Source organism: Petaurus breviceps, unplaced genomic scaffold (assembly GCF_028583685.1).
Source record: "Petaurus breviceps papuanus isolate PSGF00001 unplaced genomic scaffold, PetGlider_PUasm1.0 90792, whole genome shotgun sequence".
Classification (NCBI taxonomy): domain Eukaryota; kingdom Metazoa; phylum Chordata; class Mammalia; order Diprotodontia; family Petauridae; genus Petaurus; species Petaurus breviceps.
This window is the reverse complement of record NW_027187347.1, coordinates 17,596,129-17,624,006: the sequence shown is the minus strand read 5'-3', so window position 1 is coordinate 17,624,006 and position 27,878 is coordinate 17,596,129. Positions and strand designations below refer to the sequence as shown.

Here is a 27,878-nt window from a genome sequence, read left to right as displayed (position 1 = left end):
TATCCTCTTTTAATTTTTGAATGTTTGTTTTTGCATTGTCAGATAGCATGATTGCAACTCCTGGTTATGTTGTTGTTTTTTTAAATTCATTTGATACATAGCAAACTTTTCCCCATCCCCCTCAGTTTTACTTTGTATATACTTTTGATTTTTAAATGTTTTTTTGTATGCAATAGATTGTAGGGGGGTTGTTTTCTCATCCAATATGTCACCCTTTTCATTTTATTGGATTATTTAATCATTCTCATTAGAGTTCTCATTATGACAACTGGGTTTATATTGTCCACCATTTGTCTTTCATATTGGGTTTTTAATCATTATTTGTCCCTCTTCTGTTATAAACACAGTACTATGTTCCTTCAGTTATTTTAGCTTAAGTTTTTTTTTTTAAGTTGGCCCTATTCCCACTGTCTATCTTCTCAGTCCTGATCCTTCTCTCACCTGTAATCCTTTATCTTTAGGGTTTTGCTTTATTAGTTCCTTTTCTCTTCCTGATTTTTTTTTCTAATTTTCTCCTGTTAGTCAAGTAATTCACCCTTTGCATCTTCGACTAGTCTCATTCATCAGTTTATTTTATTTTTACACCTCTTTGCAGAGAGAATTTTTCTCATTCTCCTCATTATCTCTTCTCTTTGACTGCTCTAGACATTCATTCTCAGGTTCACACTCTTCCTATAATTATCCAATTATTCACTATTCTCTATATTTTTCATGTAATCTAAACCTCAAAGGTATCCATTTTTAGCTCTCCCCTCTTGGCAATTTCTTCATTACCCTTTAGAGTTTGTCCAGTGGATTCCCCTTTTCCATTGTGTCTCACTCCCAGGACAATGCTAATTCTCGAAGGTATCAAAGAGGACATGGCGCCATATTAGCTTTTTCCTCATCCCTGATTATGTAGTCCACCCTTGATCTTTATCCTCCTGGTGATTACCCGGTTTTGTCCTTCATTTATTTAAAAATCTCCTGCCTGGGTTTATGCCCACCAACTCTCCAAGGAGTTACCTCAACCCCTTCCCAAGGCAGGACAGATTGACTTTTAAAGCACCAAATCCCCCCCAAATGACACCCAGTACAAGATCCCCATCTTCCATCACAGAACTTCTTTCCTCATCCATAGGAGCATTCATCAGGGGAACCCACTCCTACCACAAAAGTAAGGTGCCTTTCCCCTAAAACCACCTTTCAATCCTTTCCTCTCCTCCTCACCCATTCCCCTGTAGGCTGTTTTCTTCCTGAGACCACAAGAGTCATCTCATTGTTAGCCCTTGATTTGACCCAGGCATAGCACACCCTCCTCTCTATATCCTGGACCTTCCCTTTCTTGCACCTTTCCATCTTTTAATGTAGTCCCACAATAAACATTGATTCACCTGTAGGCAGTGTTGCCAGATTCTGTCCATAACACCCAAGGCCACCCTCTAATTGTTACCTCCACTTGACTTCTATCTTTACCTTTGTCTCTTTGTTTAAGAGGAAGAATTACTGGCTTTGCTACTATCACTTCATTGCTATTGTTGTTGCTATTATTGCTGCTATTCCTGTCATTGACTACTGAATTTATTCATTCCTCCTGCGTTTCTGCTGTCTGTAATGTTCAAGAAGCAACCTCCTCAGTTCTGGTTTTCTTTCTAAGAATGTTTCAAATGCCTCATTATTATTGCATGTCTATCTTTTTTCCTTATGAAATAAAAATTTTAAGGATAGGTCACCCTGAATGGAATCCTGAGCTCCATTGATCTTTGGAACACATTTTTCCATTCCCTCTTGTGTTTTATGGTTGTTGCAGAATAGTCTTGTGTTGGTTGAATTTCTTTTCTTTCATATTTGAAGGTCTTTCTCCTGACTGCATACAGAACTTGTTTCTAAATTGAATTGTTGAATTTAACTAATAATGTCATGGAGTTTGCAACCTTGGTTTGGTGGTGTGGGTTTTTTTTTTTCTGGAGATGATCTATGATTTCTTCCAATTAGTACTTCATTTTCTTTATTCAGAAGTTCTGGGCCAGGAGTGGAGAACCTGAAGCCTCGAGGCTATATGTGGCTCTTTAGGTCCTCAAGTATGACCCTTTGACTGAATGTGAAGGCCTCAAAGGCCTGGAAAGCCACAGATTCTCCACTCCTATATCAGGGCAGTTTTCTTCTATTATTTTTTACATTATTATGTTCAGATTTTTCATCTTATGTTCTTCTGGGACACCTATGGGTCCTTAAGCTATCTTTATGCATCTTATCTTTGAGATCAATATATTTTCTTTGCATAGTGACATTTTCTTTTAGTGTTGCTGTTTTTTGCTTTTCTTCTTCTAGATTGTCCATCCCTTCTATGTATTTGCATTCCCAATTTGTTTTGTCTCTTTGATGAAACTTGCCGTTTCAGATTCCAGTTTTTCCATTCTGCCCGTTATTTTTGCTGTAACAAACCTTAAATTCTGCTCCCATAATTTGTTTCTCCTTTGAACCACTCAGAAACATAGTGTTGTGATTCAGTACTCCCTCCACATTCCATAGGTCTTCTGTCTCTAGTGCTGGCTCATTCTCCTTTGCTTCATAGTATTTACTCATAGATGCTTGAACTTGTTTACTAGGACTGGAGGCCACATTTCCTTCTGTTGCTCATGTTTTCCCCACAGCTTATCTGCTCACGTTCAAGGTCTCTGGAGTCCTCTTCTTCCTGAGATCTTTGGTAATGTCTATTTTTTTTACCCTAACTTTCCTGTTACTCACTTTTTTACTTCTTCCCCTCTGATTGTTATTAAAATTCCGTTTTCCTTAGGAGTTAACTAGCTGTTATATACAGGAGTACACCCAGGAATGCGAATATGTGAAAAAACATTTATCAGACACTTACTATGTGTCAGACACTGTGTCAAGTACATGGATTGAGTACAGTAACATGATTGTACACAACTTGATGGCTAGGAACAGGTAGAAAAGAGAAGGGAGAATGGGAAGCAATGAGTGGGTAGAACTACATATGGTGGTAACAGTCAACAAAGCCTCGATTCCCTTTTAAAAGTAGAGTAATGGGGGCAGCTAGGTGGCACTGTGAATAGAGTACCAGCCCTGGAGTCAGGAGAACCCCAGCTCAAATGTGACCTCGGACACCTGACACATTTGACACACAGACTGTGACCTTGGGCAAATCACTTAACCCCAACTGCCTTGCCTTCTCCTCTCCAAAAAAAAAAAAAGTAAATTTGTTCACTTTTCACCTCAATATAATGCCAAATATAGACACATAATGCTGGCTACAGTATACACAGTAGCCAGGTAAAACTACAATTAAGTCTCAGAAATCCAGAGTTTCCTTTTTGAATTGGACACACTAAACGTCACCTTCTATATGTTTTGAAATGTTCCTTTTAATTCAGATTTATATAGGTATGTTTCATTTGTACACTAATTGTGCCATTACAGAAGGAAATAAAATTCTAAAAGGAACTTTTTTAAAATTAAATTATATTTTTTTCAAAGAACAAAAAATCTCTATCCTAGCCTCCCCTACTAAAATCCCTTTTAATGAATATGTGCAGTTAATAAAAATAAATTCCCACATTTGTAATGTCAAAAAAATATGCTACACTGTTTACCATGAGTATTACCTCTTTATTAGGTGGTGGGAAGCATGCTTCATTATTGGTCTTTTGAAAAACTTCTGAATTAAACTTTCTAAGAAAGATTGGTGTGCTAGAAAGAACAGAGTTCTGGACAAATGAAATAAAGTCACTGATTTAATGTGACTGAATTTCACTCTGTTGTTATTATAAAACCAGCTACCATCACAGAAACCAAAGAGGAAAAGGAAGAGAGCCAGAGGTAAAGAAGTGAAAGGTGAATGAGGGGCGGGGAAGAAAGAAATAAAGGTTCTGTATTAAAATGTTGGAACTCATTACAGACTCCTTCTTTTAGGAAAACAGTGGGTGATCAGCTTTCGTATCTAATGCTTATCATCCAAAGGTTGAAACATATTAAAATACCAAAATTAGTGCTCTAGAAAAGGAAAAAAAATTAAGTTTCTTTCTTCCCCAGTGATAACCAAAACCTTAATTCTTAGTCTTTTCCACATAAAAGTATCACACTCTCAATAATAGGAGCAAACTTGAAGTTGTAAGGCATTGACCAAATTTAAGCCCCAATGATGATTAAATCAGATCTGTTCAAGTATGTCACCTATTTTACAAGGACATTGGAAGCTCACTTGGACAGAGTCCAAGTGCACAGACCAGATCATAATTGACAACATCCTATACAGTATTATAGAATACAGTTTAAAAGATACAATTCCCTCTCATCTTTGCAAAAGTAGGAGAACCGGGGTGTGTACATTACATATACTGTGAAACATGGTTGATGTGTTGGTTGGTTTGGCTGAGTTATTTTTTTCCTCTTTCTTTTTTTCTCTTTGTTACTAAGTATAACTTGCTATATAAGGGAGGTGGGGAGAGACATAATTGAAAATGAAGATGTAAAAACAGAAGAAAAAATAAGATTGAAAGAGTCCCATAAAAATGTCCCATAGTGAGTCATAGTACTTCTTTAGTAGTCTGACCCTATAGCTACATAATAAAAATCTTATTGTTCTAAATGTTGGCCTGAAGCATCCTCAGAGAAAACATTTTACCATGTGTAAATGTAAAACATGTAAAATACCCTAGGTATTCTTTTTTTTTTTTACTAAAGGGAGTGGAGGATGGTGTTGTGAATAATATGTTCCAAGACACCACACTCTGTTTAACCCTAATTTTTTCCCACCATACTTCATTATATTGTGGAGGGATTCTCTAGAGATCTCACTATAATCTAAAAGTTTGGGGGGAGAGGGGAATTGGGAGTCCAACATGACCTTGCATTTAAATAAATTATTTGCTGTATAAAAGACAGAGTAGGAGGTGATACAATTTCAGCTGGTGACATTGACTGAAGTGGATTATTGGTGTTATCCACAAAATATACACTCGTGATAACCCTTACTAGGGGCAATTCCAGTAAAGAGGAGAGATTTGTTTGTTTTGCATATGTAGCTCCTGTTACCTTTTTTAAAAAGGTACAAATGTAGACAGCTTCTTGAAATTGTTTTGAAGGAAGAAATGTTTTCTTGCTACAGCCTTTGCCTCTATGGTTATCTTCCATCAACTCTGTATGTATCTTGTATGTATGTAACTATTTATATATGTGCTGTAAACTGCTTTAAGGTAGGGATTACATTTGCTTTTATTTTTCTCCCCAGTGCTAAACACAATGGCTGGCACATAGTAAGTAAGTGCTTAACAAATGTGTGTTAATGGATTGAATAAACTCAATTAAATGAGCTGTGAGAAAACTAGGAATGGGATTAGAAGTCCAACTGCAGTAAGTAAGAACTGGTTCCACTGAACACAAAAATATAAAATCTTCCCCCAAATGCATAAAAATTTATATTTTTTTAGAAAAGTAAAAAAAATAATTGTATGACAAATGCTTCTGTTCCTATGGACCTTTCAGTAAATGATCCCTAAATATTTTATGTACATCAGCTAAACTTAGTTAATAGGATCAAACCAGAGAAACAGCAGAATTCCAGAGACAGAACCTATTATATTTCCAAATGGCAACTTGTTTGCCATTGATAATGTGCCCCAAAGGTCCAAAGAGACATTCTGCATTTCACAGTGATCACAAATATAATAACTAGCATGATTCTTAGATCTAGATTCTAGATAAGTAAAATGAGGCATAGGTTGTACAGAGCTAATCCAAAGACACAGACATAAAAACTCACATAGTCTAATTTTTAGTCCCTATTAAACCTAAGGGAAAAAAAATACTGTTTATATAATCATAGACTAGAGCTAGAAGAGTCTTTCGAGGATATCTAGTCCAAACCTTTCATTTTATAAATAAGGAAACCAAGGCCTAGAAAGTTTAGTAACTTGCCCAGCAGAGCCAAGATTAAAACCTAGGTCCTCTGACTACAAATCTGGCTTCCAAGTCTGTGTTCTATTATTGTGTGACTCTGAAAGTCTGGATCTTTCTAGAGTCTCTTATTGCAGAAAGATAAGGAAAACCAGTTATTTGGTAAATATTAGATAGAGTATATAATATACAAGTTACCACAGAAAAGTATAATCTCATTCAAATGAGTGAGATACTCTGCATTTTGTCACAAAGATATTCAAATTAAATCACTCTACCACAAGGATATTATTTGTTCTTAAAGTTCTGTTTTCAATGGTTTGGGTGAAATTTTGCTATAGTCTTTCTTTTTCTTCACTTTGTAGGACAAGGCTTTGGAATATTCAGTCAACAAAATCTTCCAGTAACAGGAAATGTCATCCATCTGCAAGTGATTGATGATAAATTGTCGCCCCCTGTAGGTAAAAGCGGTAGAGATGACAAGTGAATCATTAATGGAAATTGTGAAAATTAATATATCTAAACACATGTATTTGTAATGAGACTTTAAAAAAATAGTTTTCTAAAAATCTGATGCCTGGCAGATTCAAAGCTAGGCTAGTAAAGAACAGGTTGCTAAGGACAGGACCAATGTGTTTTGTTTGTATTGGTTTTGTATTATGGCCTTAATTTTCATTCTAAGATACACAAAGAAAAAGTTACCCACTTTGTCTAAGAAAGGCCTTAACAAAGGTACACATTACTTCTTGCAACTTTCATTCCTCCACTGAACTACTCAATAGTAGTTGTTGTTTTTTTTTAAGAAACATAAAGATACTTCATTCTACTTCCAAAATCACAGACTAGCTAGCTCCCTTGAATAAAGGTGAATCTTTATATGACATGCCCATGACAATATTAAGACATCTTTATCTACAGCAGATTTTTAACCTGGTCTGTGGAGAAATTTCAGGGGGTCCATGAACGTGTGTAAAAAACACTGTGTAAAAAAACCTGCATCTACATTTTCACTAACCTTTACCTGAAATCTAGCTTTTCCTTCAATTATAAATATAGTTAGCAAACCTTGTTTCATAGGCTTCACCAGACTTCACATTAAATATATTTTTACCAGTCAAAGGGGTACATGACACAAAAAAGATTAAGCACCCTTGATACAAAGCATACTGGAAATAACAGAGAAGTAGTAAGCAATGCAAGTTAAGAAGCATTTATTAATAATAATTACTTACTATATGTTCTCAGAAGTGCTAAGTGCTGGGCATACAAATACACAGAAAAAGAAAGATGCTCCCTACCCTCAAGAAGCATACATTCTAATCAGGGAAAAACATACAGAAGGGAGCTAAAAAAGCAGAAGAAAATAGAAAGAAGAGATCTGGCAACAAAATTTACCTCTCAGCAATCTCTTGGGCTAGATCATCATTTTCCTTCACAAACTGTAGAAGTTCCCTAAAATGAAAAGAACAATATAAGACTATACCAAACATGGACAACACAGAATTGCTCATTCTAATGGAGGACAGGGATATCACAGATAATTGAAGGTCACAAGGAGCTCCAGACTTGTGGTATATCAGGTGCTCTCCTTAAAGCAGGGATAGGGAAATATTTATCAAAGGTCATGAACAAGTTAAAAGCCACTTAATTTATGATAGCCATAGCTCCGCTCTCCCCCAAATATAAAATGTTCAATTCACCTATATTGAAATAAAAGGCTAGGATATTTCAAAACTCAACTCAAGAAATATAACAAATAAGACTATAATGCAGGTTTATCAATTATATTAAGTTAACTTAATAATTAATTAATAATAAGGTTTAAGGCAGAGAAGAGGAAAAGTAAAGTGGGGTAAAGCTGAGAGATTGAAAAGAAACGACTGAAACAATGAAGGGAGAGATAAGAAGAGAAACAAGGAAGGATAGTAGAAGGGGCCAATAGGTTTTGAGGTAAACTCTTCTTTTATACCTTTCAAGTTGGGCTGTGGACAGTATCATGGTGATTTATCACTACTATCTGAAATTCTGATTAGCCTCCGGCCACTTGCATATAAAAGGGAATAATTAGTTTTACTTGTTAATTTTTCACAACTTGCTTTTAAAAAGTCTTATTTTTTCCCCATGGAATTCAAAAGGTATTATATACATATGAAGGAATGATTTAGAGATCTTTAGAAATTTACTTTGGACTGTTTGAGGTATCAATTTGCAAATTTGAGATATCTGATCGGTGTATGTTTGCTCTCTTAAGAAATTAGCGCCCTTTGTTTGACCCAGCAATACCACCTCTAGGGCTGTATCCCAAAGAGATCATACAAATGGGAAAAGGACTCATATGTACAAAAATATTTATAGCAGCTCTTTTTGTGGTAGCAAAAAACTGGAAATCAAGGGGATGCCCATCAATTGAGGAATGGCTGAACAAGTTGTGTTATATGAATGTAATGGAATACTATTGTCCTATAAGAAATGAGGAGCAGATGGACTTCATAATAACCTGGAGAGATTTAAATGAAGTGATGCTGAGTGAGGGGAGCAGAACCAGGAGACCACTGTGCACAGTTACAGACACATTGTATCTGTGATGACTAACTTTGATAGACTGGGTTCCTCTCAGCAATGCAGGGTTATAAGACAATGCCAAAAGACTCATGGAAAAGGCTCTCCACATCCAGAGAAAGAACTACAGAGTCTGAATGCAGATTGAAGCAAACTATTTGCTCCTTTTTTTTGTTTTGTTTTATTTCTTCTTTCTCGTGGTTCATTCCATTGGCTATAATTCTTCTTTACAACCTGACTAATGTAAAAATATATTTAATGTGAAGGTATATGTAGAACCTATATCGGATTACATGGCATCTTGGGAGAGGAAGGGGAAGTAGAGGGACAGGGAGAAAATTTGGAACTCAAAAACTTGTGGAACTGAATGTTGTAAAGTAAAAATGAATGTAAAAGGAAAAAAAAATTAGCATTGGCCTATTTCACAATGCTTGAATGAATCTCTACTAGACTAAAATGTGCTCTTCTTGGAAGCAAGTTCCTTGAGAATAGAGATTGTTTCTTATTTCTCTTTCTACCATCTTTAGCATCTACTACAGTGCACTTAATATTACATATTAGGTGTCTTGTGACTGATGAATAACTGGATAAATCATCCAGCATTCTTTTTATGGTCTTTGCCTTTCCCCCCACACTAAATCTAGTTAGGGTCCACCTAGTGTAGTAGTGAGATAATATATACCTATGACTCAAAACAGCCAAAATAAAAACTTCCATTTAAAAAAAAAAACCTTCCAAAATAAAAGGGGAAGGTAAAATCATTAGCAGCAAACTGATGTCACAGCAGCCCCATACCTGACATTGGAGAGGTCTGTATTGACTGGGATGTAGTGAACCCATGGCTTCAGCTGTGCATAGAAGAATTCTTGCCATTCCTCACCTACATGGAAGACTAGTGAGCCGCACAGGAAGAGGTGTTTGAACCGGAAACTTGCAGCTACACCCCGAAAATTAAAGAGATATCTGAAAAAGAGAAAATTGGTACTAAATACTTCAGGCCACAAATGGCCACTTTTTTCTCATTTGTCTAACTTTTCTTTTCTCCCATTAATCATGTCTTTCCTATTTTTCTTCTCTTTTTCCCTACTTCTCCTATTTCTAAATTCTGCTGCAGTCTCCCTTATTCCCTTTAGGTAGCTTTCAACTCTGGTCACAAACATAAGCTTTTCCTTGGTTCCCTATATGATCAGGCCCCAATTTAAAAAATGGTCTGAGAAAATGTTCACTTGAATTGTGTCCAAAGGAGTTTAAAGCAGTTATTTAAAGATCTCCACCAAATTTATCTTATACTGAATATTATGATTTTGCTCTTAAATTCCAGTCAGGTCTTGAGTATTAGAGCTGACTCACCAAGAATTAATGCATAAATCAATGGGAGAAAAGAGAAATAAATGGACATGTCTAACTGAAACCTTACTTGTACTTGCAGTGATCCACAAGTGGGACTTCCTTAGCAGGTGGTTTTCCAAGAGTATCCTTTAAATTAGAAAGAAATTTTTAAAAATTAATTTCATGTAACTCTTTTTTAATAATTTCTGTTGAAAGACTATGGATTTACAGTTCATGAGTAACTGATCTACATTATTTCAAATTCTTGACTCACAAAGACAACTTTGTAATAATAGCACAGACAACTATAATTTAATGACATCAAAAAATGAATAGAAAATGGATGAAATTATATAGCAGAAGAAATAATCCACTAAAGGAAATAATGTGTAACCAGTGATCTACTTAATTACAAAATCATTATTATAAAGATGAGAGTCTAGAGAAGAGAATCTATAAGTAAAAATTTTCCAATGATTGTTTACCCAGGACTGTTCAGGGATCGAGAGTGCCCTGATTCTGGATAACTAGAATCAATTCTTGAGATGAAATATCCCTAAAATAGAGGTTAATTCATTACTGCCTAGTTAATGGAAACAACCCTTATTCTTAATTTAAAAAAAAACTGATTGTATCCATATATAAATGCTTTAAGGTTTAAAAAGTTCTTTCTTCCTGTCAACTTTGAGAGGAAAGAAGGCAGTTACAAAGGTAAGGTAGGTAGTACTATCACCATTTCACAAATGAAGAAACAATTGCAGAGAAATTACTTAACCAAGCTAGTAAGGGGCAGGGAGAGAAATCAAAACCAGGTCTTTCTGACTAGATCAGGTATTCTTAACCTGGGGTTCACAGATAGATTTCAGAGGGTCTGTGAGTTTGGATTGGGAAAAGAATCGCATTTGTAATTCAATATAATTTGTTGCCTTTGTAATCCTATGTATTTTATGTATTTAAAAACATAATTCTGAGAAGGGGTCCATAGGCTGCAATAGACTTCTCAAGGGGCCAATGTCACAAAAAAAGGTAAGAATCACTGGACTTGGGGCGGCTAGGTGGTGCAGCGAACAGAGCACCGACCCTGGAATCAGGAGGACTTGAGTTCAAATCCAGCCTCAGACACTTAACAGAAAAACTAGTTGTGTGACCTTGGGCAAGTCCCTTACCCCAATTGCCCTCCAAAAAGCAAAAAAAGAATCACTGGACTAGACCCAGGGCTGTTTCTATTAAACAAACTGCCTTAACAACATCTAACTCTTGCTACTTACCACACAACCATATCTTTATAATTGAGGCTCTGGAGTGGATTTACTCATCCTGAGGAAGGGACTTGCACATATGACTAGTACTGATTGTCTTACCAGGTATTTCTTCTATCACAAATTAGTAATTCTGTTTTACTTATTAGTTTTAGGAATCTGATTATTCCTCAGATCTGATCACCTCTTGGTGTATGAACCTTGAAATAAAAAAAGTTCACCAAACAGCTTCCATAAATAATCCCAGTATGAGAGTGCATTTTCATTCTCTCAGCTTCTCTCTCCTCTCCTTTCCTCTTCCCCATCTCTCTCCCTATTTCTCCCTCCCCTCCTCTCAAACTCAATATATTTTATTGGTGCCTTACATCTTTATATCAACGTTATATCTGAAAAAGGAAAAAAAAAAACCCTCCTAGCTCCTCCAAACCGTACCAATCCTTGTGGCAAGGAAAAATACTTAAGTAACAATCACTTGATAAAGAGATCGCCTCTGACAATATATACGACATTTTCTCCTCTTTGCCATGAGGAGAAACATATGTTTCTTCATTTGTACTCCAGCACTGTCATTAGTTCCTCATTTACCCACTCTTTCTTTTAGAGATTTTTTAAATTTACACTGCTGTAGTTAGGCATGTTTTTTATTCTTCTTTTTTCAGTTCATTTAAAGCTTCCTATGTTTTTCTGAATTCTTCACATTCATAATTTCTTATGGTATAATAATATTCTATTACATTCATATACCTTAGTTTTTCTTCAACCATTCCCCAATTCTAATCAATAGATACCCATTTTATTTCTGGTTCTTTGTTGTCACAAATTGAACTTCTATGAATATTCTGGCATATACTGGAGCTTTGTTTCTGTCTTTGACTTCTTTGGGATATAAGCCCAATAACAAAATCTCAGGGTTAAAGAGTATGGTCATTTTAGTCACTTTTTTAAAGCATAATTCCAAGCTGATATCCATAAAGTTTCAACCAATTTCCAGCCCCACCAATAGCGTATGAGTGTACCTGTCTCCCCACAGAACTGATTGTTCCTGATTTTTGCCATCTTTGCTAATCTGAAGTGTCTGACACCACAGAATCACAGATCTAAAGCTGGAAAGGACCTCAGAAATCATTAAGTCCCACTGCTACATTTTACAGATGAGGAAACTGAGTCTAAGGGAGATTTGTAACCTCAAAGTTGTTTTATTTTGCATTTCTTGTTAGTAGTGATTTAGAGCATGTTTTTAAAAGGTCATTTAAAGCTTCTAATTATTCTGAAAACTAACTCATAGTACTGGGGAATGGCCCTTAATGTTTCATATGTTTGTGTCAATTCTATATCAGAGTTTTGTCAGAGATATCTGATGCAAATGTTTTTGCCACTCTCAGGTTCTCTTTTTATTCTTTCTGTTGGTTTTATTCATGCAAAAGTTTTTTAATTTCGTGTAATTAAAATTATTTTGGCTAAGAACTTTAGGGGAAGAAAGGTACCTCCTTATCATTCTCTTTAATTTTTTAATGATGTGACCTTTTATATTCACATTATATTTGACTGGAAGCTTGGCATACTGGATAGAGTGCTAACCTTGGAGTCAGGGGTAGACCTGGGTTCAAATCCCACCTCAGATATTTAGTAGCTATATGACCATGGACAATTCATTTAAACTCTCTCAACTTTAGTTTCTTCATCTGTCAAATGAGGATAATAACAGCATTTACCTCACCGGGTTATTGTAAGGATCAAATGAGGTAATATAAAATGCTTTGGAAACCTTCACAAGCACTATACATTAGCTATGTAATTACTCAAGTTGTGTATCCACTGGAAGCTTATTGTGACAATATAAGTTAATATGCTGATCCAAGCCTAACTTCTGTCAAACTGTCCTATCCCATCCAGGTTTCCTCGTAGTTCTGGTCCAAAAAGGTAGTTCCTTCTCTGTGATTTATGTCCTGAGCTTTATCAAATATTGAGCTGTTTTCAAATAATTCTGTTTCTTGCTTATATAATCTGTACCACTGATATACTTTTCTGATTTATAAGCAGTACTAAATTTTTATTAAGAACAGCTTTACAATAAAATTTAAAGTTTGGTTAATATTATATTCCTTTATATTTGTTTTTTTTCTCATTATTTCCCTTGAGATTGTATTCCTTGTAATGAGAGTGACATGTAAAAGGAAAATAATTTTAACTATAGTGCCTCCTTGTTGGTGACCTGCATGTTTTATCATTGGTACTCTGGAATCTTGGTTGGTCATTGATCAGAGTTTCTAAATCTTTTAAAGTTGGTGTTTTTTCTTTATAATGGTATTGTTAGGGGAGGCTAGGTGGCACAGTGAGTAAAGTGCCGCCCCGGAGTCAGGAGGACCCGAATTCGGTTCCGGCCTCAGACACTTAATACCCACACAAAAAAACTAGCTGTGTAGCCTTGGACAAGTTACTTAACCCCAATTGCCCTTAAAAAGGCAAAAAAAAAAATGGTATTGTTATTGTACTCCCCAGATTGTGTTCACTCTACTCTACATTGGTTCATACAAGCCTTCCCAGGTTTCAAAAGATTCCACTTATCTGTCACATTCTAGCCAGTGTTTCTCCAAGGAAATAGAAGCTTTCCTGACAGACATTATCAACATCATTTTGACAAATGAAAGTGTGTGTAGGACACACACTTTCATTCCATAATAAAGGCTACCAGGAATAATGCTGACTTAACTTGCAGTGTTAACCAAAAAATGGTCTCCATATTGGCAATTACTAATATATTGAATGGTCTCCATCTTTACCCCACCACCCAAAGAAAACCTAGCTTGGAATTCCATGTAGAAAACAACATCCACTGCACTAAAGCTGTCAATAATTACTTTCTCAGACTTCCAGGCCTGATTCTTAGTGTACTCTGCATCCACGAGTCCTGGGTTTTCCCGAGATAGAAGAATTAGGGGATCTCGCTCTGGACTTGTCCTATAAAAGAAACATCATAAAAAGTCCTTTGAAGTTCTCCATGATAACTACTAGAGAAAAATCTAAAAAAAAAAAGACATTTATATAGCATTTTAAAACTGCTTATATACATTAATGAGGATTAATAGCACCTATTTCACAGGGTTATTGGATCAAATAATATATGCAAAATGCTTTGCAAACCTTAAAGAGTTATACATGTTAACATTATTATTGATAAGATAATTTCTCATTATCTTGAGCCTCATACAACCCTGCAAGGGAGGTATTGCAAGCATGGTTATTCCCATTCTACAAATGAAGAAACAGGTTAATTTTAATTAACTGTATTTCTTTAAAAAACTTAAAAACAAAATCTAAATGGCTCTTAATTTGTGATCTTTGACTGATGTTTTCCAAAGGGAAAAAAAGCTCACTATTCCTGATATATTAGTTGTTAAAATCAAGTAAGTCCTAAACAAGCCTCTTTTTTCCTCCTTGCTCATGTCTTGAACATAAGGATGAAAAGTGATATTATTACCACTTAACTCCCCCAAAATTACATGGTTGCTTCATCTATCCATATGTGAAATTCTTATTTAGTAAACTCAATCAATCAATACGTGCTTATTAAGTCCCCACTGCTATCAGGCAGTGTGCTGGACCCTGGCGATACATACAAAGAATGAAACATTCACTTCTCAGAATTAGTTTTAGTCCAGCTTCTGCCACTAACTCAATGACAAGTTACCAGTTAGGCAAGACATATCTCATCTCTGAGCCTCAGTTTGTCTCATCTGAAAAATAATGAAGTTATATTAAATGATCTTTCAGGTTCCCTTCAGCTCTGACATTCGGTGGTTTCCAAATGAAAATCTGTATAGTACCTTTGCTACATATGACTGAATCTCAGAATAAGAAATACTCACTATACCCATATCTGAACAGAAGAATCAGCTCCATGACATCTCTGACAAGTGTTTGTCCAAGCTTCAGTCATAGAAAATCCTGTATTTTCCAAGGCAGCCCACTGCACTTTTGGATGGCTCTAATTATAAATAAGTTTGTCCTTATAAGGAGCTGAAGTCTCCTCTCTGCAATGCTCACCCACTGGTCCTAGTCCTGCCATCAGGGAGAAAAAAGATCAAGTCTAATCTACTACAAAACAACTTCTCATCTCCAGATGAAATAGCCTTAGTTCCTTCAGCCAGAGCTCAATAGAGCATGATCTCTAAAATGGCCTGAACAACCTGACTGCCCTCCTCTGCATGTGCTCCAGTTTTGTCAATGTCTTTCCTACAAAGGCACCCAGAACGAAACACAATACTACCAGGGTGGTTTGTCCAGGGCAATGGGACTTTTGTCTCATTAATTCTGACACTGTGCCTCCCTTCAGACAGTCTAAAAGAGTCATCAAATTCAAGTATGGCCCTCAGATCTCTTTCCTTTGAATTGTTGCCTAGACATAGCTTCTCTCTGCTTATCCTTGTATTTGAGAAATTGATTTTGCAATCCAAGTGCAAAATTATGAAATTGTCCTTATTATATTTCATCTTCTTGTATTCGGCCTACACAGCGAGATAGTACAGTGGATAGAGCAGTAGGCCTAGAGTAAGAAAGACCCGAGTTCAAATCAGGCCTTAGACACTAGCTGCATGATCCAGAGGACTTTACCCTGTTTGCCTCAGTTTCCTCTTCTGTAAGATGAGCTAGAGAAGGAAATGGCAAACTGCTCCAGTATCTTTGCTGGGAAAACCTGAAATGAGATCATGAAGAGTCAGACATGACTCAAACAACTGAACATTCGGCCTATCTTCTAATTCATCTAGGTCTTTTGAGATCCAGACTATCATTACCTATGTTCATTTACTTCTGTAGCTTTGTGTCAATGGCAAATTTGATGTTTGCCTTCTATGCCTTTATCCAAATCTTTGATTAAAAAACGTTGAATGACACAAGACCAAAGAGGGATTCACTCCTAGAAAAGAATTCTCCGCATGCTGACAATCACTAAATAATGATTATTCTTTGGTTCTGATAATTCAACTAGCTTCAAACCTACCTTATTATTATCTAGCCCAGGGGTGGGAAACCTGTGGCCTCTAGGTCACATATGGCCCCGTAGGTCCTCAAGTGTGGCCCTTTGACTGAATCAAACTTCACAGAACAAATCCCTTAATGAAAGAATGTGTTCTGTAAATCTTGGACACAGACAAAAGGTCACACCCAAGGACCTAGAAGGCCTGGAGGCCGCAGGTTCTCCACCCCTGACTAGTCCATATTTCTCAGTTTGTACACAAAGATGGCATGAAAATCTCTGTCAAATGCTTGGTAAAATCCAAGTGTGCTGTATCTATGGTAATGGTTTCCAAAATGAGTTCTGTGGCCTGACTCTAAGGGGTATATGATCAGCCAGTTGGAGGCAGAAAGATGGGCTGCATCTCACCCTCTTCACAATAGTCAGCTATGGGGCTTGTCTCCAGTACAACTACCTCTTACTCTTGTCTACTCCCTGACTGTCTCCTTTCTGTGCTGTACAGGTACTCAACTTGTCCTCTTCTGTGCCTGTGCTGGCTCCTCAGGGCAGTTATAACCCAACTGTGACCCTGGTACCCACAGCAGCATCCTTATAGGTACCAATGGGAAAATTCCCCCCTGTTCCAAACCCCACAGCCCCTATTGGGTGCAGCAAAGCACCTCTCAAAAGGTAGGCTCTCTACAAAGCACTGCAATGAGTAGTGAATTCTAGCCTCATCTCATCTCTTTTCATTGTGGGTGGGGCAGAATGGGTCTCACAGATAAGCAGGAACTGTACTACATACCCATATTATCTCCATCCCCCTCTTCCAAACTTCACTGTTACTATTCAGAGATCACCACTGTGCTTCCAGAAACCCAGGTTCACAACCTCAGTGTCTTCTTGGAGTCCCCACTTTCTCTCATCCTCCTAATCAGTTACCTAAATTCATTATCTCTAGCTCCACAGCTCTCAAAAGTCCCTGTTAATCTACTCACACAGCCACCCAAGTTTAGGCCCACATCCCCTGTCCAGACTACTGTATTATAATAGCCTCTTAACTGATGTCTTTTTCCTCAAGTCTCTCCTCTCATCAGTCCATCCTCCATACAGTTCACACTGTGATTTTCCTAAAGCACAAATCTGATGATGTCCCTGCCTTACTCAATAAACTCCAATGGCTCTCTAGTAACTGTGAATAAATATATCATCTTTTTCTCAACTTTTTAATTTATATTTTTTTGCATAAATAGTATAATGCACATTATTTGTAGAAGTCAAGTATGTTATGTCTCTGACAGTAGGAAAGTGAGGGAGTAAATACACATACTTTGTAAATAAGTAAATATATACACATTCTCAATAATAGATAGCATTTATATGGTGCTTTAAGGTTTGCAGAGTGCATAACAAATATAATCTCATTTTGCCCTCAAGACAACCTGGGAATTAGGTGCTATTTTACAAGTGAGGAAACTGAGGAAGGAAGTGGTTAAGTGACTTGCTCTGGGTCACACAGCTAATAAATGTCTGAAACAGAATTGAACTCAGGTGATCCTGACTCTAGATCCAGTGCTCCATCTACTGTGTCACCTAGCTAAGTGTGTTGGGGGGGCAGGGGGAGAGATAGAGGTGAGAGTTCTTTAAAAAATTTTGTACTGCTAGGGCTGTGCTATCAAAAAAATTTGAAGACCAGTGAATTATGACATTCCCATAGCTAGTAATAACCCTATCAAAACCAGAAATGAAGTTAGGCATTACTACTTCTCAAGCTATATGCTCACAAACCATTGATATGTTCTATAATTTTGACTAGAATTAAAATCAAGCTCAATGGCCTGTAGTCTGAAGATTGAAAAATCAGGACGTTTATCCTTAAGGTACTGTCCTTCCTACCTCTCCTATTTGCTTGGTAACAGCATGTGAAATGACTGGCAGAATGATGTAACAGCAGGAGGGTAAGATATTTCATGGAGATGACTTGGTTCTTTTATTAGGGTACAATTTTAAGGAACATCTGTAGTAAAATGAGAGGTGTCTATTTTATGTGTAAGAGCATCTGTTGTATAAGGATACACTCTTTTCTTCCCATCCTTCCAAACCAACCAAAGATGTAGAACACCATATCCTGCACATGAAAATCCTGTAGAGGAAAGCTGACAGTGATCAGCTTCAGATTCATTTTTATAAAAGTGCCCAAGTGGTCAGGGGCTGAAATGACACCTTTTTTTTTTTTAAGCTTTAGTTTCCTCTGCATTAAATGATGGGGTTGGACTAGATATTCTCTAGGTTTTCTGCCAGTTCTAACAATCTATGTTTTTATATTTGTTTCTCACAGAGTTTGAATCTGCCTTGGATTTATAATGCTTACGGGCATTCTTTATTTCTTCTTTGAAGTTGCATTATTTCATGACATAACTTGGGAGACTCTTAGACACCAACAACCATACTCACCTAGATCCTCTGAAGTATCCTCTGGATACTTTCTTTTCCCATGGCCACTTCTCTGCAGACCTAAAATATACACATGCTGGTCAAATATAGCTATGTCACTACTCTGTCGAAAACCTTTCACTGGCACTACTGAAGAAAGTGAGAATGCCATAGCCTAGCATTCTTATCCTCTGTAATCTGGTACCATCCTATCTTTCCAGCTTTATCTCACACTACTCCTCTATACATACTTTATGCTATAATGAGACTAAACTACTTGTCTTCCCTCTATACACACCCTGTTTCCATTTATAAGTTTGCCTCACACTGTTTCCTGGTCTGGGAATTCACTATGCCTCCTTGCTACAGAACAAAAACTTTAAGTGATTACATATCTCTAAAATTATAAAACAGATAAGAAATCATGAGCAGAATGGCTTCAGAAAAACCTGGGAAGACTTAAATGAAATGATGCAAAGTGAAGTGAACAGAACCAGAAGAACATTGTACACAGTAATAGAAATATTAAACAATGATCAACTGTGAGTCTCAGCTGCTCTGATCAAGACAATGATCCAAGATAATTCCAAAGGACCCATAATGAAAAATGCTATCTACCCCCAGAGAGAGAACTGATTGATGAACTGAGTGCAGATTAAAGCATACTTTTTAAACTTTATTTTTCTTGGTGGTTTTTTTTTTGTTTTCTTTTGCAACATGGCTAATATGGAAATATGGTTTTTATGACTTCATATATATATTTGATATCATATTGCTTGCCTTTTCAATGGGTGAGGGAGGAATGGGAAGGAGGAGAGAATTTGAAATTCAAAAATTTTTTTGCTTTTTTTTGGAGGGTAATTGGGGTTAAGTGACTTGCCCAAAGTCACATGGCTAGTAAGTGCGTCAAGTGTCTGCGGCCAGATTTGAACTCAGGTCCTCCTGACTCCAGGGCTGGTGGTCTATTCATTGTGCCACCTAGCTGCCCTGAAACTCAAATTTAAAAAAAATTGAATATTTAAAAAAATTTTACATGTAATTGGAAAATATTTAACAAAATAAATAAAAATGTATTTTAAAAATTCTAAATCAGGCTAATGAGAAAACATACTTTGACAAAAAGATATTCATTCTCTATACAACTTTTTAGTAACAGTACAAATATAAAAATTATCAAATAAACAGTTTTAAAACAATTATTTGTCTTATAGGATTGTGAAGAGACCATATGCTTATGGAAGAGAGATGGTCAACAGTGTCAAATACTTGAGATAAATTAAGGAAGATGAAGAATGAAAAGAGATCACTGGATTTGGTACGAGTAGGAGGTCATTGGTGATCTCAAAATAGTTTCAACAGACAGAAATTAGACAACAGAAATAGACAGTAAAGACAGAATTCCCTTTTCAAGAGAGAGAGAGAGTAAAGAGGAGAAAAAAAGTGGTAATGAAATGGACATAGTGAAAAGAGATAACTTTTTCATGAAGTTTCCTAGGAAAGGAGGGGAGACAAATTGGACAGTAACTGGAAGGGCTAGAAAATGCAAGGGAAGGTTTTTTTCAGGTTTGTTCATTTGGTTTTTGGAACTGAAAAGACTTGAACTTATTTGTAGACCCATAGGAAGGAGGCACTACCATGTAAATTTAATATCTCTCCTAGTATGTTTCATACTCTGCATACACTTCATTGTTCGGCAAATAGTAGCTGATTAAAAAATGTTTATTGAACTGAACTGAATGCAGGGTCATCAGATGAATAAATTGTATCATTCTTACTTTACTGAGTTTCCAAAAAGTAACATTAAGCTACTCTCTTTCTGCATCACAAAATATCTATAGTTTTTCACCTTAAAAGTGGCTTTTTCTCCTTTCTCAGAAAAAAGCAACAATTTGAGAATAGTTGAACAAAATATGGCATGAGAATACAATAAACTACTACTGCACTGTAAGGATTCCGAGCAACGTGGGAAGGGTGGTATGAAGTGATACAATGTTGTAATGGGAATGTGAATTTAAGCTCTCCCCTGCCCCTAGGCCCTTCCATAGCCTTAAGTGCACCTGGAGCCTGGGGCAGGAGGCTTGTTTTTCAGGAGACACTTTGTGATTGGGCAGTGGGTCTAGAGGGTTGTTACATTCTCTGACTCAGAAGGCTATATAAATCCTGATGTGAGGCTTTGTTTTGGGGCTCATTTTGAGAAGTGTTGTGTGATTTGACCAGATGAAACTCTGGGCAGCCGTTGAGAGCCACCCCCCCATCCCCCCCCACCCCTTGAAAACCCATTTCTTGATGCTTCCCTCTCTGGTAACTGACTAGGTATGGATGTAATGGTGAGGCAGCTGGAAGCCTGTCTGCTGATTGGTTTCTCTGCATTTGTTGTCTGCTTGTAACCTCTGTATTCTCTAAAGTTCGGGGTGCTGACCTCTTTCCCCTGAACTAGGTAAATGACATATGTTTGATTAAAGTAAGCTTGTTAACCCATTTTGAGTTGCTTTCCTTTAGAAAAGCAAATCTAAGAATCTGCATTGTCAGCCACCCTGGGTATGTCGGGGTGCTTGCTGCAACAAATGTGAACAAAGCAGAGCCAAAAGAACAAAATGCACAAAGACTGCAACAATGTAAACAGCCCAGAGAGGCAACAAAACTCTGGTCAAAAACAACATTCAATGTTACTACCAACCATAACGTCAAAGTTAAAGGTCATATCCCTCCTGTTAACTGAAAAAGGAAAAATTTTCCATAGAATGTACTTCAGAAGGAGCTGGAGGGGAGGGAATGTTTGCTATGTTGAAACAATATTAACAAATTTAAAAATACAAGGTAACAAAAGTAGTTACAGAAATTTAAATATCAAAGGGGGGGAAATGGTTGCTATGTTGAAACAATGTATTAAATTAAAAATACAGGGTAACAAAAGTAGCTACATTTTAAATGTAAATATAATAAATTTCATTATTACTCTAAAATATGGCCAAATGTGCAATAAATGCCCACAGACTGAAGATGGCGTTCTGATATACTGACAAAATAGGGTAAAAACCCAAGGCATGTTACATGTAAATACTGCCATGGACAAAGTTCATTGGTCTGAGACACCCATTATTATTTCTTTCTAAATTAGTCATTTTTGTCTTCTTAGCTATAGGTTCTGGAAAAGAAATGAATATAAGAGGGAAAATATACCTCTTTGAAAATCCTACCTTGCAAGATCTTCTCTTAAAAGATCCCATCGCCCGAGACCCGTAGGATAAATTGGCCAAACAGCAGGTCCCCCTTCCCAAAATGTCCATGCAGGATACATGATATCATGGTACTCAGAGGTCTTCAACAGAAACATAAAAATCACTGGAAAACGATCTTGGGATGAAGTGACAAGAACCCAACTATAGTCATTTTCACAAGTTTCCCAATAAGGTCTTCATTTTTTCGAGTTTTTCTTTGTTCCAGAAATTTTGTTCCCCGCTTTGTAATGTCTAGAAACAAAATGGCAAAGCTGGCTATGGATGAATTTAAATCACTACTGTCTTACTAATGGAAAAGATGAGCATAAAACTGCTGGTTTTTCAATTCAAGAAAATAATTCACCAATGTGTTCAGTGTAGAGACTCTCAGTATAGGAGGGAACTCAGGGACTGTCAGGTTCCATTCATGATGTCTGCTTTAAATTCCTTCATGCATATTTATCTTGTCTCCCCCAAAACACTTAAGTTCCTTGAGGCCAGGAACTATGCTATATATATTTCTTTTATGTACCCTCTCACCTCTTGAGTGCTCAATAAATACTTACTGACTAATTAACAAATCAGAACCTAAATTATGATAGAATAAAGTGGGATGCTTAATAAAGGGCAGCTAGCTGGTGCACTGGATAAAGTGCCAAGCCTAGAGTCAAGAAAACTCCTCTTTGTGAGTTCAAATCTGGCCTCAGATACTTACTTGCTGTGTGACCCTGGGCAAGTCATTTAACCCTGTTAGCCCCAGTTTCCTAATCTGTCAAATGAGCTGGAGAATGAAATGGCAAACCACTCTAGTGCCTTTGCCAAGAAAACCCCACTAGGGGTAATGAGTCAAATATGACTGAAATGACTAAATAACAACAAAAAAGTGGAAGGCTATTCTTTTCAGGAAGATCTAGCTGTCCTCCCATTTTCTAAGTTTCTTTCTGATGAACCTCTCTTATTGGAGACTTTCAACTTTCCCACTTCTCACATGCAAATGGGTAAAAAAAAAAAGTTATTCTTCCTCCTTCATCATAATGGCACACACAATCCATTCAACTCTGACCATATGCCACACCTATGGGGACTCAGTAAATGTGACAATTACATTCATATGGTAAAATCCACTTTCTATGTCATGTTCTAGAGAATGCAAGTAAATGCTGCAAACTACAGGCAGGTGGAAAAATGGAAGAATTAGCTATGGTAAGTACATCATAAGCATCACAAACATGTTCCCATAAAGCTTTCATAAGATGACTCTTCTTGCACAGTAAATTTCCTTTTCTCACCTTACTGAAGGAGAAGACTGGAATGATAGGTTCCATCCACTTAGGAACCTGAGGATAATCCCGCACATTGATCACCATCTCCATGTCAGGAAGGTGGTCGATAACTTCCAAAATGAAGTGTTCTACACCGCTGCACCTGCCAAGCATAAATACCACAAATTCGCCACTGCAACACTTTTTACCAAGGCAGAGGTAGGGATCCCCATTAGCCTCTCAAGGAAGAGCAAAAACACGATCACATGACTCAGCTGTTGGGAAGCTGGGAAGGTTAATGTTCAGGAAGCAGGACCTAGTCCACTTTATATACAATCATGCACGTTATCTATTTGGGGATAAGCTACTCTGGTTGCTGAATAACTCTTCATCAATTGGTTCCCTTGTTACAAGTTTTCCTAGACAAATACTGATCCTTTATTCCTGCTTTGGCACTTTTCACCAGATGGTTTTCTTGCAGTCTGCCAGTTTTAAGGAGTCCTCAGTAAGTGCCATCCATAGATGCACAAGTAGGAGGGGACAATAGGAAGGACTGGGCTCTAGTCCTGGTTCTTCAACCATCTTACTCCATTATCTTCATCAAATCACTTAACCTCCCTGGGACTCAATTTCCTTATCTGTAAAATGAAGGGACTGGATTTGATGACCCCTACGGTTCCTTCTAGCTCAAATTTTCTATATCCCAACTCTGATCCTTACTAGTTATGTGACCCTGGACAAGTCAATTAACCACTCTGAACCTCAACTGAGTCTTTTATAAATGGAGAAACCACTTGTACCATGTACTGCACAGGGTTTTCATGAGGAAAGTTCTCTGTAAACCTTAACGGGTCAATGGAATGGGAATTATTATTGTTATTATGATTAGATTTGGAAGCTAAGTTGTTACTATTCTACCTTACCTAAAGGTTTGGCTTTTAGCTGTAATATAATTCTACCATTTTAACCCCATAATTATGCAACTCTCAAGGAGTTTTATCTTTCAAATTAGTTTCAACAGCCTTCACAGACCACCTCCACTCTCAATTTCCATCACATGCAACCTGAATACAAAGACAATATTAAAAGCAATGTATGAGTCAAACATTATCATAAGATACCATGTTTAAGTTTCCTTAGAGATTCCTCAGTTTCAAAAACGTGGCTATACCAGTCATTTAACAACCACAGATTAAGCACTTATTATTTGGAAAGCAGCAAGCAGGCTGGGAAGTAAGGGGCATATAAAAACAGTGAAGACATAATGCCTCCCCTTGTGAAGACACATTTAGCATGTGTCTCTTTTATCCTCTTCCCTGTCTCCCTACCCCAACCATGCATCCTAGCATCATACCAGGACACAGTATGAAAGGAAGGTTACATAAAACTTATGAACAACTCCTAAAAGCTACATTATAGAATCAGAGTTAAAACCATGTAGAACATGCTATTTTTCACTTGGAGTCCTTCAAAGGATCTCTGTTCTCTTGCCTCTGTGAAATTTAGTTGCTCAAGTATTAGTTACTCCTTTGCAAAGTCACCTGTCCCACTGCTAAGCAAAATCTCTCTGCTCATCTTTGAAATTCTGAATGTATACTTTAGTTCCCACCATGCCCTGGATTATTAATTTTTTTAAAGGCCATGAAAGTCTCTGTAACTTATGCAAATAAAATTTCTCAGACTTAGATAAATTGTAAGAAGATGGAATTCCACTTTAAGGCAATCTTTGAGAGGTTAACTACCTATTAAAAATCACAGACATTTTATTTGGAATTTTTAAATCTGACGTTAAAGTTTGGTCATATTGTCTTTAATTATGTGAAATGCCTTGTAAATCTTAATATGCTATGTAAATATTAGTTATCAGCATTATTATTATTACTGTCCCAATGACAGAATCTTCCCTCTGCACAGATCTGATCTCTTTCAAAACCTTCCAGTAGTTTTCTATTTACCTAAAGTTAAAATTCTTTAGTCTAGCATTCAAGGAAATCTGTAATAATCAATCAACAACATTTACTAAGTGTCTACTATGTGCTAGCCCTGTGCTAGATGCAGGGAATACAAATACAAAAGAAAAATAGTCTCAGCTCTCAAAGAGAGGGACACATGTTCACAGAAAAGTATACAGAGAATATAGATGAAACAACTGCAAAGTGATGGAGAAGTGCAAGGGAGACTAATGGCTGGGGAAATGGGAAAGGTTTCTTAAAGGAGGAGTCTTTCGAGCTTTAACTTCAAGAGAGCTAGAGGTTCCAAGAGGTAGAGATAAAAAGGGAGACACTGCAAGCATGAAAGGCACTGAGGCAGGAGAAGACATATCACGTAGAGGCAATGGCAAGTGGGATAGCCTGGCTGAAGCATGGAATATGTAAGGAAGAATAATGTATAACCAGCCTGGAAAGCCCGGAGCCTTTTTTCTCTGAGGCTTAACTCAAATTCCACCTTCTAGACCATGAAGGTCATGCAATGTCAAACAAAGGAGGTTGTATTTTATCCTAAGTTTCTTGACCAAAGGAATAATGTGTTCAGACTTGAATTTAAAGAATATTAATTTGGCATTTGTGTGAAGGAGGGAGCAGAGAGAAGAGAGACTAGAAGCTAGAAGGCCAATTATGGGACTTTTGTAATAGCTCACACAGAGAGGGATAAGGGACTGGAGTAGGAGATGTGGGGACTGATGAAAGGGATGTTGTGGAGGTCTTGCCAAGTGGGGTGAGGGAGTACAGCTTAGGAGTCAGAGAGATTTAAGAAGTCAGCTGTATAATTTCTTTTGGAGGTGATGAAGCAAGTGCGGTTAAGTGACTAAGGCCACATTTGAATTCAACTCCTCTTGACTCCAGGGCCACTGCAACACCCACCTGCCCCCACTGTATATTTTCTACTATTACTTTCTTCCTACAACTCTACAACCTAGGCAGCTAGGTGTTGTAGTGGACAGAATTGAGCCTGAAATTAGGAAGATCTGAGATCAAATATGGCCTCAGACAGTTAATTACTAGCTGTATGACCCTGAGCAAGTCACTTAACCTCTGTCTGAATCACTTTCCTCATTTTGGGGTTTTGTTTTTTTTTGCTTGTTTTTGCTTTTTCGGAGGAGAGAAGGCAGGGCAATTGGGGCCCAAGGTCACACAGCTAGTAAGTGTTAAATGTCTGAGGCTGGATTTGAACTCAGGTCACTGCACTACCTATCCACCCCCACTTTACTCATTTGTTAAATGGGGATAATAATAGCACCTACTTTACAGAATATTTGTGAGGATAAAATGAGGTGATATTTGTAAAGTGCTCTGCTCATTGCCTAGCATACAGAAGGCACTTTAATAAATCCTTGTTTCCACCCTTCCACATCAATTGGGAACTGGGTTGTAAAGTGCTTTGCAAACCTTAAAGCACTCTATAAATGCTAGTCACCACTACTCCTCCTCCCCACTACTACTACCACCACTACTACCACTATTAGTACCTTCTCTCTATTGATTATCTCCTATTTATCATGTATATATCTAATTTGTAGAGTGGTTTTCCCCATTGGATTGTGAACTCCTTCAGGGTAGAGACTATCTTTTCTAGGGCTTAGTACAATACCCTGCACACAGTAGATGATTAATAAGTGTTTATTGACTCACTAGTCTTATCCAAGGTCATACATACCAACCCAAGGACAGAGTCAGGACTATAATTCAGGTTTCTTGGCTCCTAATCTAAGGTTTTTTTCTCTGAGGCTCAAGTCAAATTCCACCTTCACCTTTAAGTATTCCAACTGCCTGTAATCAATAATAATCTTTTCCCTTCAGGTCTCAAAGAGTTTTAGTTTGGTGTCTCTTTCATGTACATAACACAATATCATACATTATAAGTTTTGTGTGTATTTGTAGGATCCCTCTACTAGATTACAAACTCTGTGGGAAGGCCACAACTAAGGAACAGCACGAGCAAAGGCACATCTTTTCATGAGATATGAAACCTTGAAATGTGTCTGGGGGATGCTGAGTAATCAGTCTGGCTGGATAAGAGAGCAGGCTGGCAGAAGGAGTGTAGAATAAGGCTGGAAAAGGAGACCAGATAGAGTCAGATTGTGGAAAGGTCCCTATCCTTTACTTAGCTACAAACATTAAGTTCAAATAAAAAACTTTCTAGTGTAAGAGCAAATTCTTGCTAAAGAATCTTTTGGGGTGGTTAGGTGGCACAGTGAATAGAGCACCAGCTCTGGTGTCAGGAGGACCTGAGTTCAAGTCCAGCCTCAGACACTTAACACAAAAACTAGCCTTGTGACCCTGGGCAAGTCACTTAACCCCAACTGCCCTACCTTCCCCCCTCCAAAAAGCAAAAAAAAAAAAGAATCTTACCTCATCAGAATCATTGGACTACTTGAAAGCCATAATCAAAAGGCATACCTGGTCAGCAATCAGGCAGGGGTTTTTATTTTTTTGCCAGATACTAAGTGAATCTGTTGCAAACCCAGCATTCAGGCAACTGCGGGTCTGTCTTTTGGATCCTTGTGTTTGCATGTAAAGAATGTAAGTAACAAAGGGTGCACATATTTATAATTTTTTTGTACCTGTTGTAAGACATGAGGGGGCAGCAAAACCTAGTTGTTGTTGTTTTTATGGTAAACAGATGTACTGTATATTTTGGTAACAGTTATTCCAGGTTCAGTATTGTGAAAGTAGGGGGAGGGTGACCACAAACAAATTCCATTGCCTGTTTCAGAGAATGTTTGTAATGTGAAAAGAATTGAATTAGAACTATTTTATAACCAAAAAAAAAAAAAAAAAGGAGGCCCTGGACAGCATCTTTCAAGAAATTATCAAGGAAAACTGCCCTGATATCCTGGAGTTAGAGGGCAAAAAAGGAACTGAAAGAATCCACCTATCACCTCAGGAAAGTGATCCCAAAATAAAAACTCCAAGGAACAATATAGCAAAATTACACAACTATCAGGTCAAGGAAACAATACTACAAGTGG

General features: G+C 37.2%; 1 protein-coding gene across 1 annotated transcript in view; it reads right to left on the bottom strand.

The window, feature by feature from the left end:
• Window positions 1-2,823: 2,823 nt before the first annotated feature.
• The window catches only part of POGLUT1 (protein O-glucosyltransferase 1), a 37,020-nt gene continuing 11,965 nt past the window's right edge, over window positions 2,824-27,878 (bottom strand). Inside the window, exons 4-11 of the mRNA XM_069069977.1 lie at window positions 22,937-23,072; window positions 21,627-21,748; window positions 18,451-18,510; window positions 13,901-14,000; window positions 9,872-9,930; window positions 9,250-9,417; window positions 7,291-7,347; window positions 2,824-6,350 (exon numbers count right to left, since the gene is read on the bottom strand). Of these exons, the coding sequence (XP_068926078.1) occupies window positions 6,194-6,350; window positions 7,291-7,347; window positions 9,250-9,417; window positions 9,872-9,930; window positions 13,901-14,000; window positions 18,451-18,510; window positions 21,627-21,748; window positions 22,937-23,072 (859 nt within the window). The 3' untranslated portion in view covers window positions 2,824-6,193. The remainder of the gene's footprint in view (window positions 6,351-7,290; window positions 7,348-9,249; window positions 9,418-9,871; window positions 9,931-13,900; window positions 14,001-18,450; window positions 18,511-21,626; window positions 21,749-22,936; window positions 23,073-27,878) is intronic.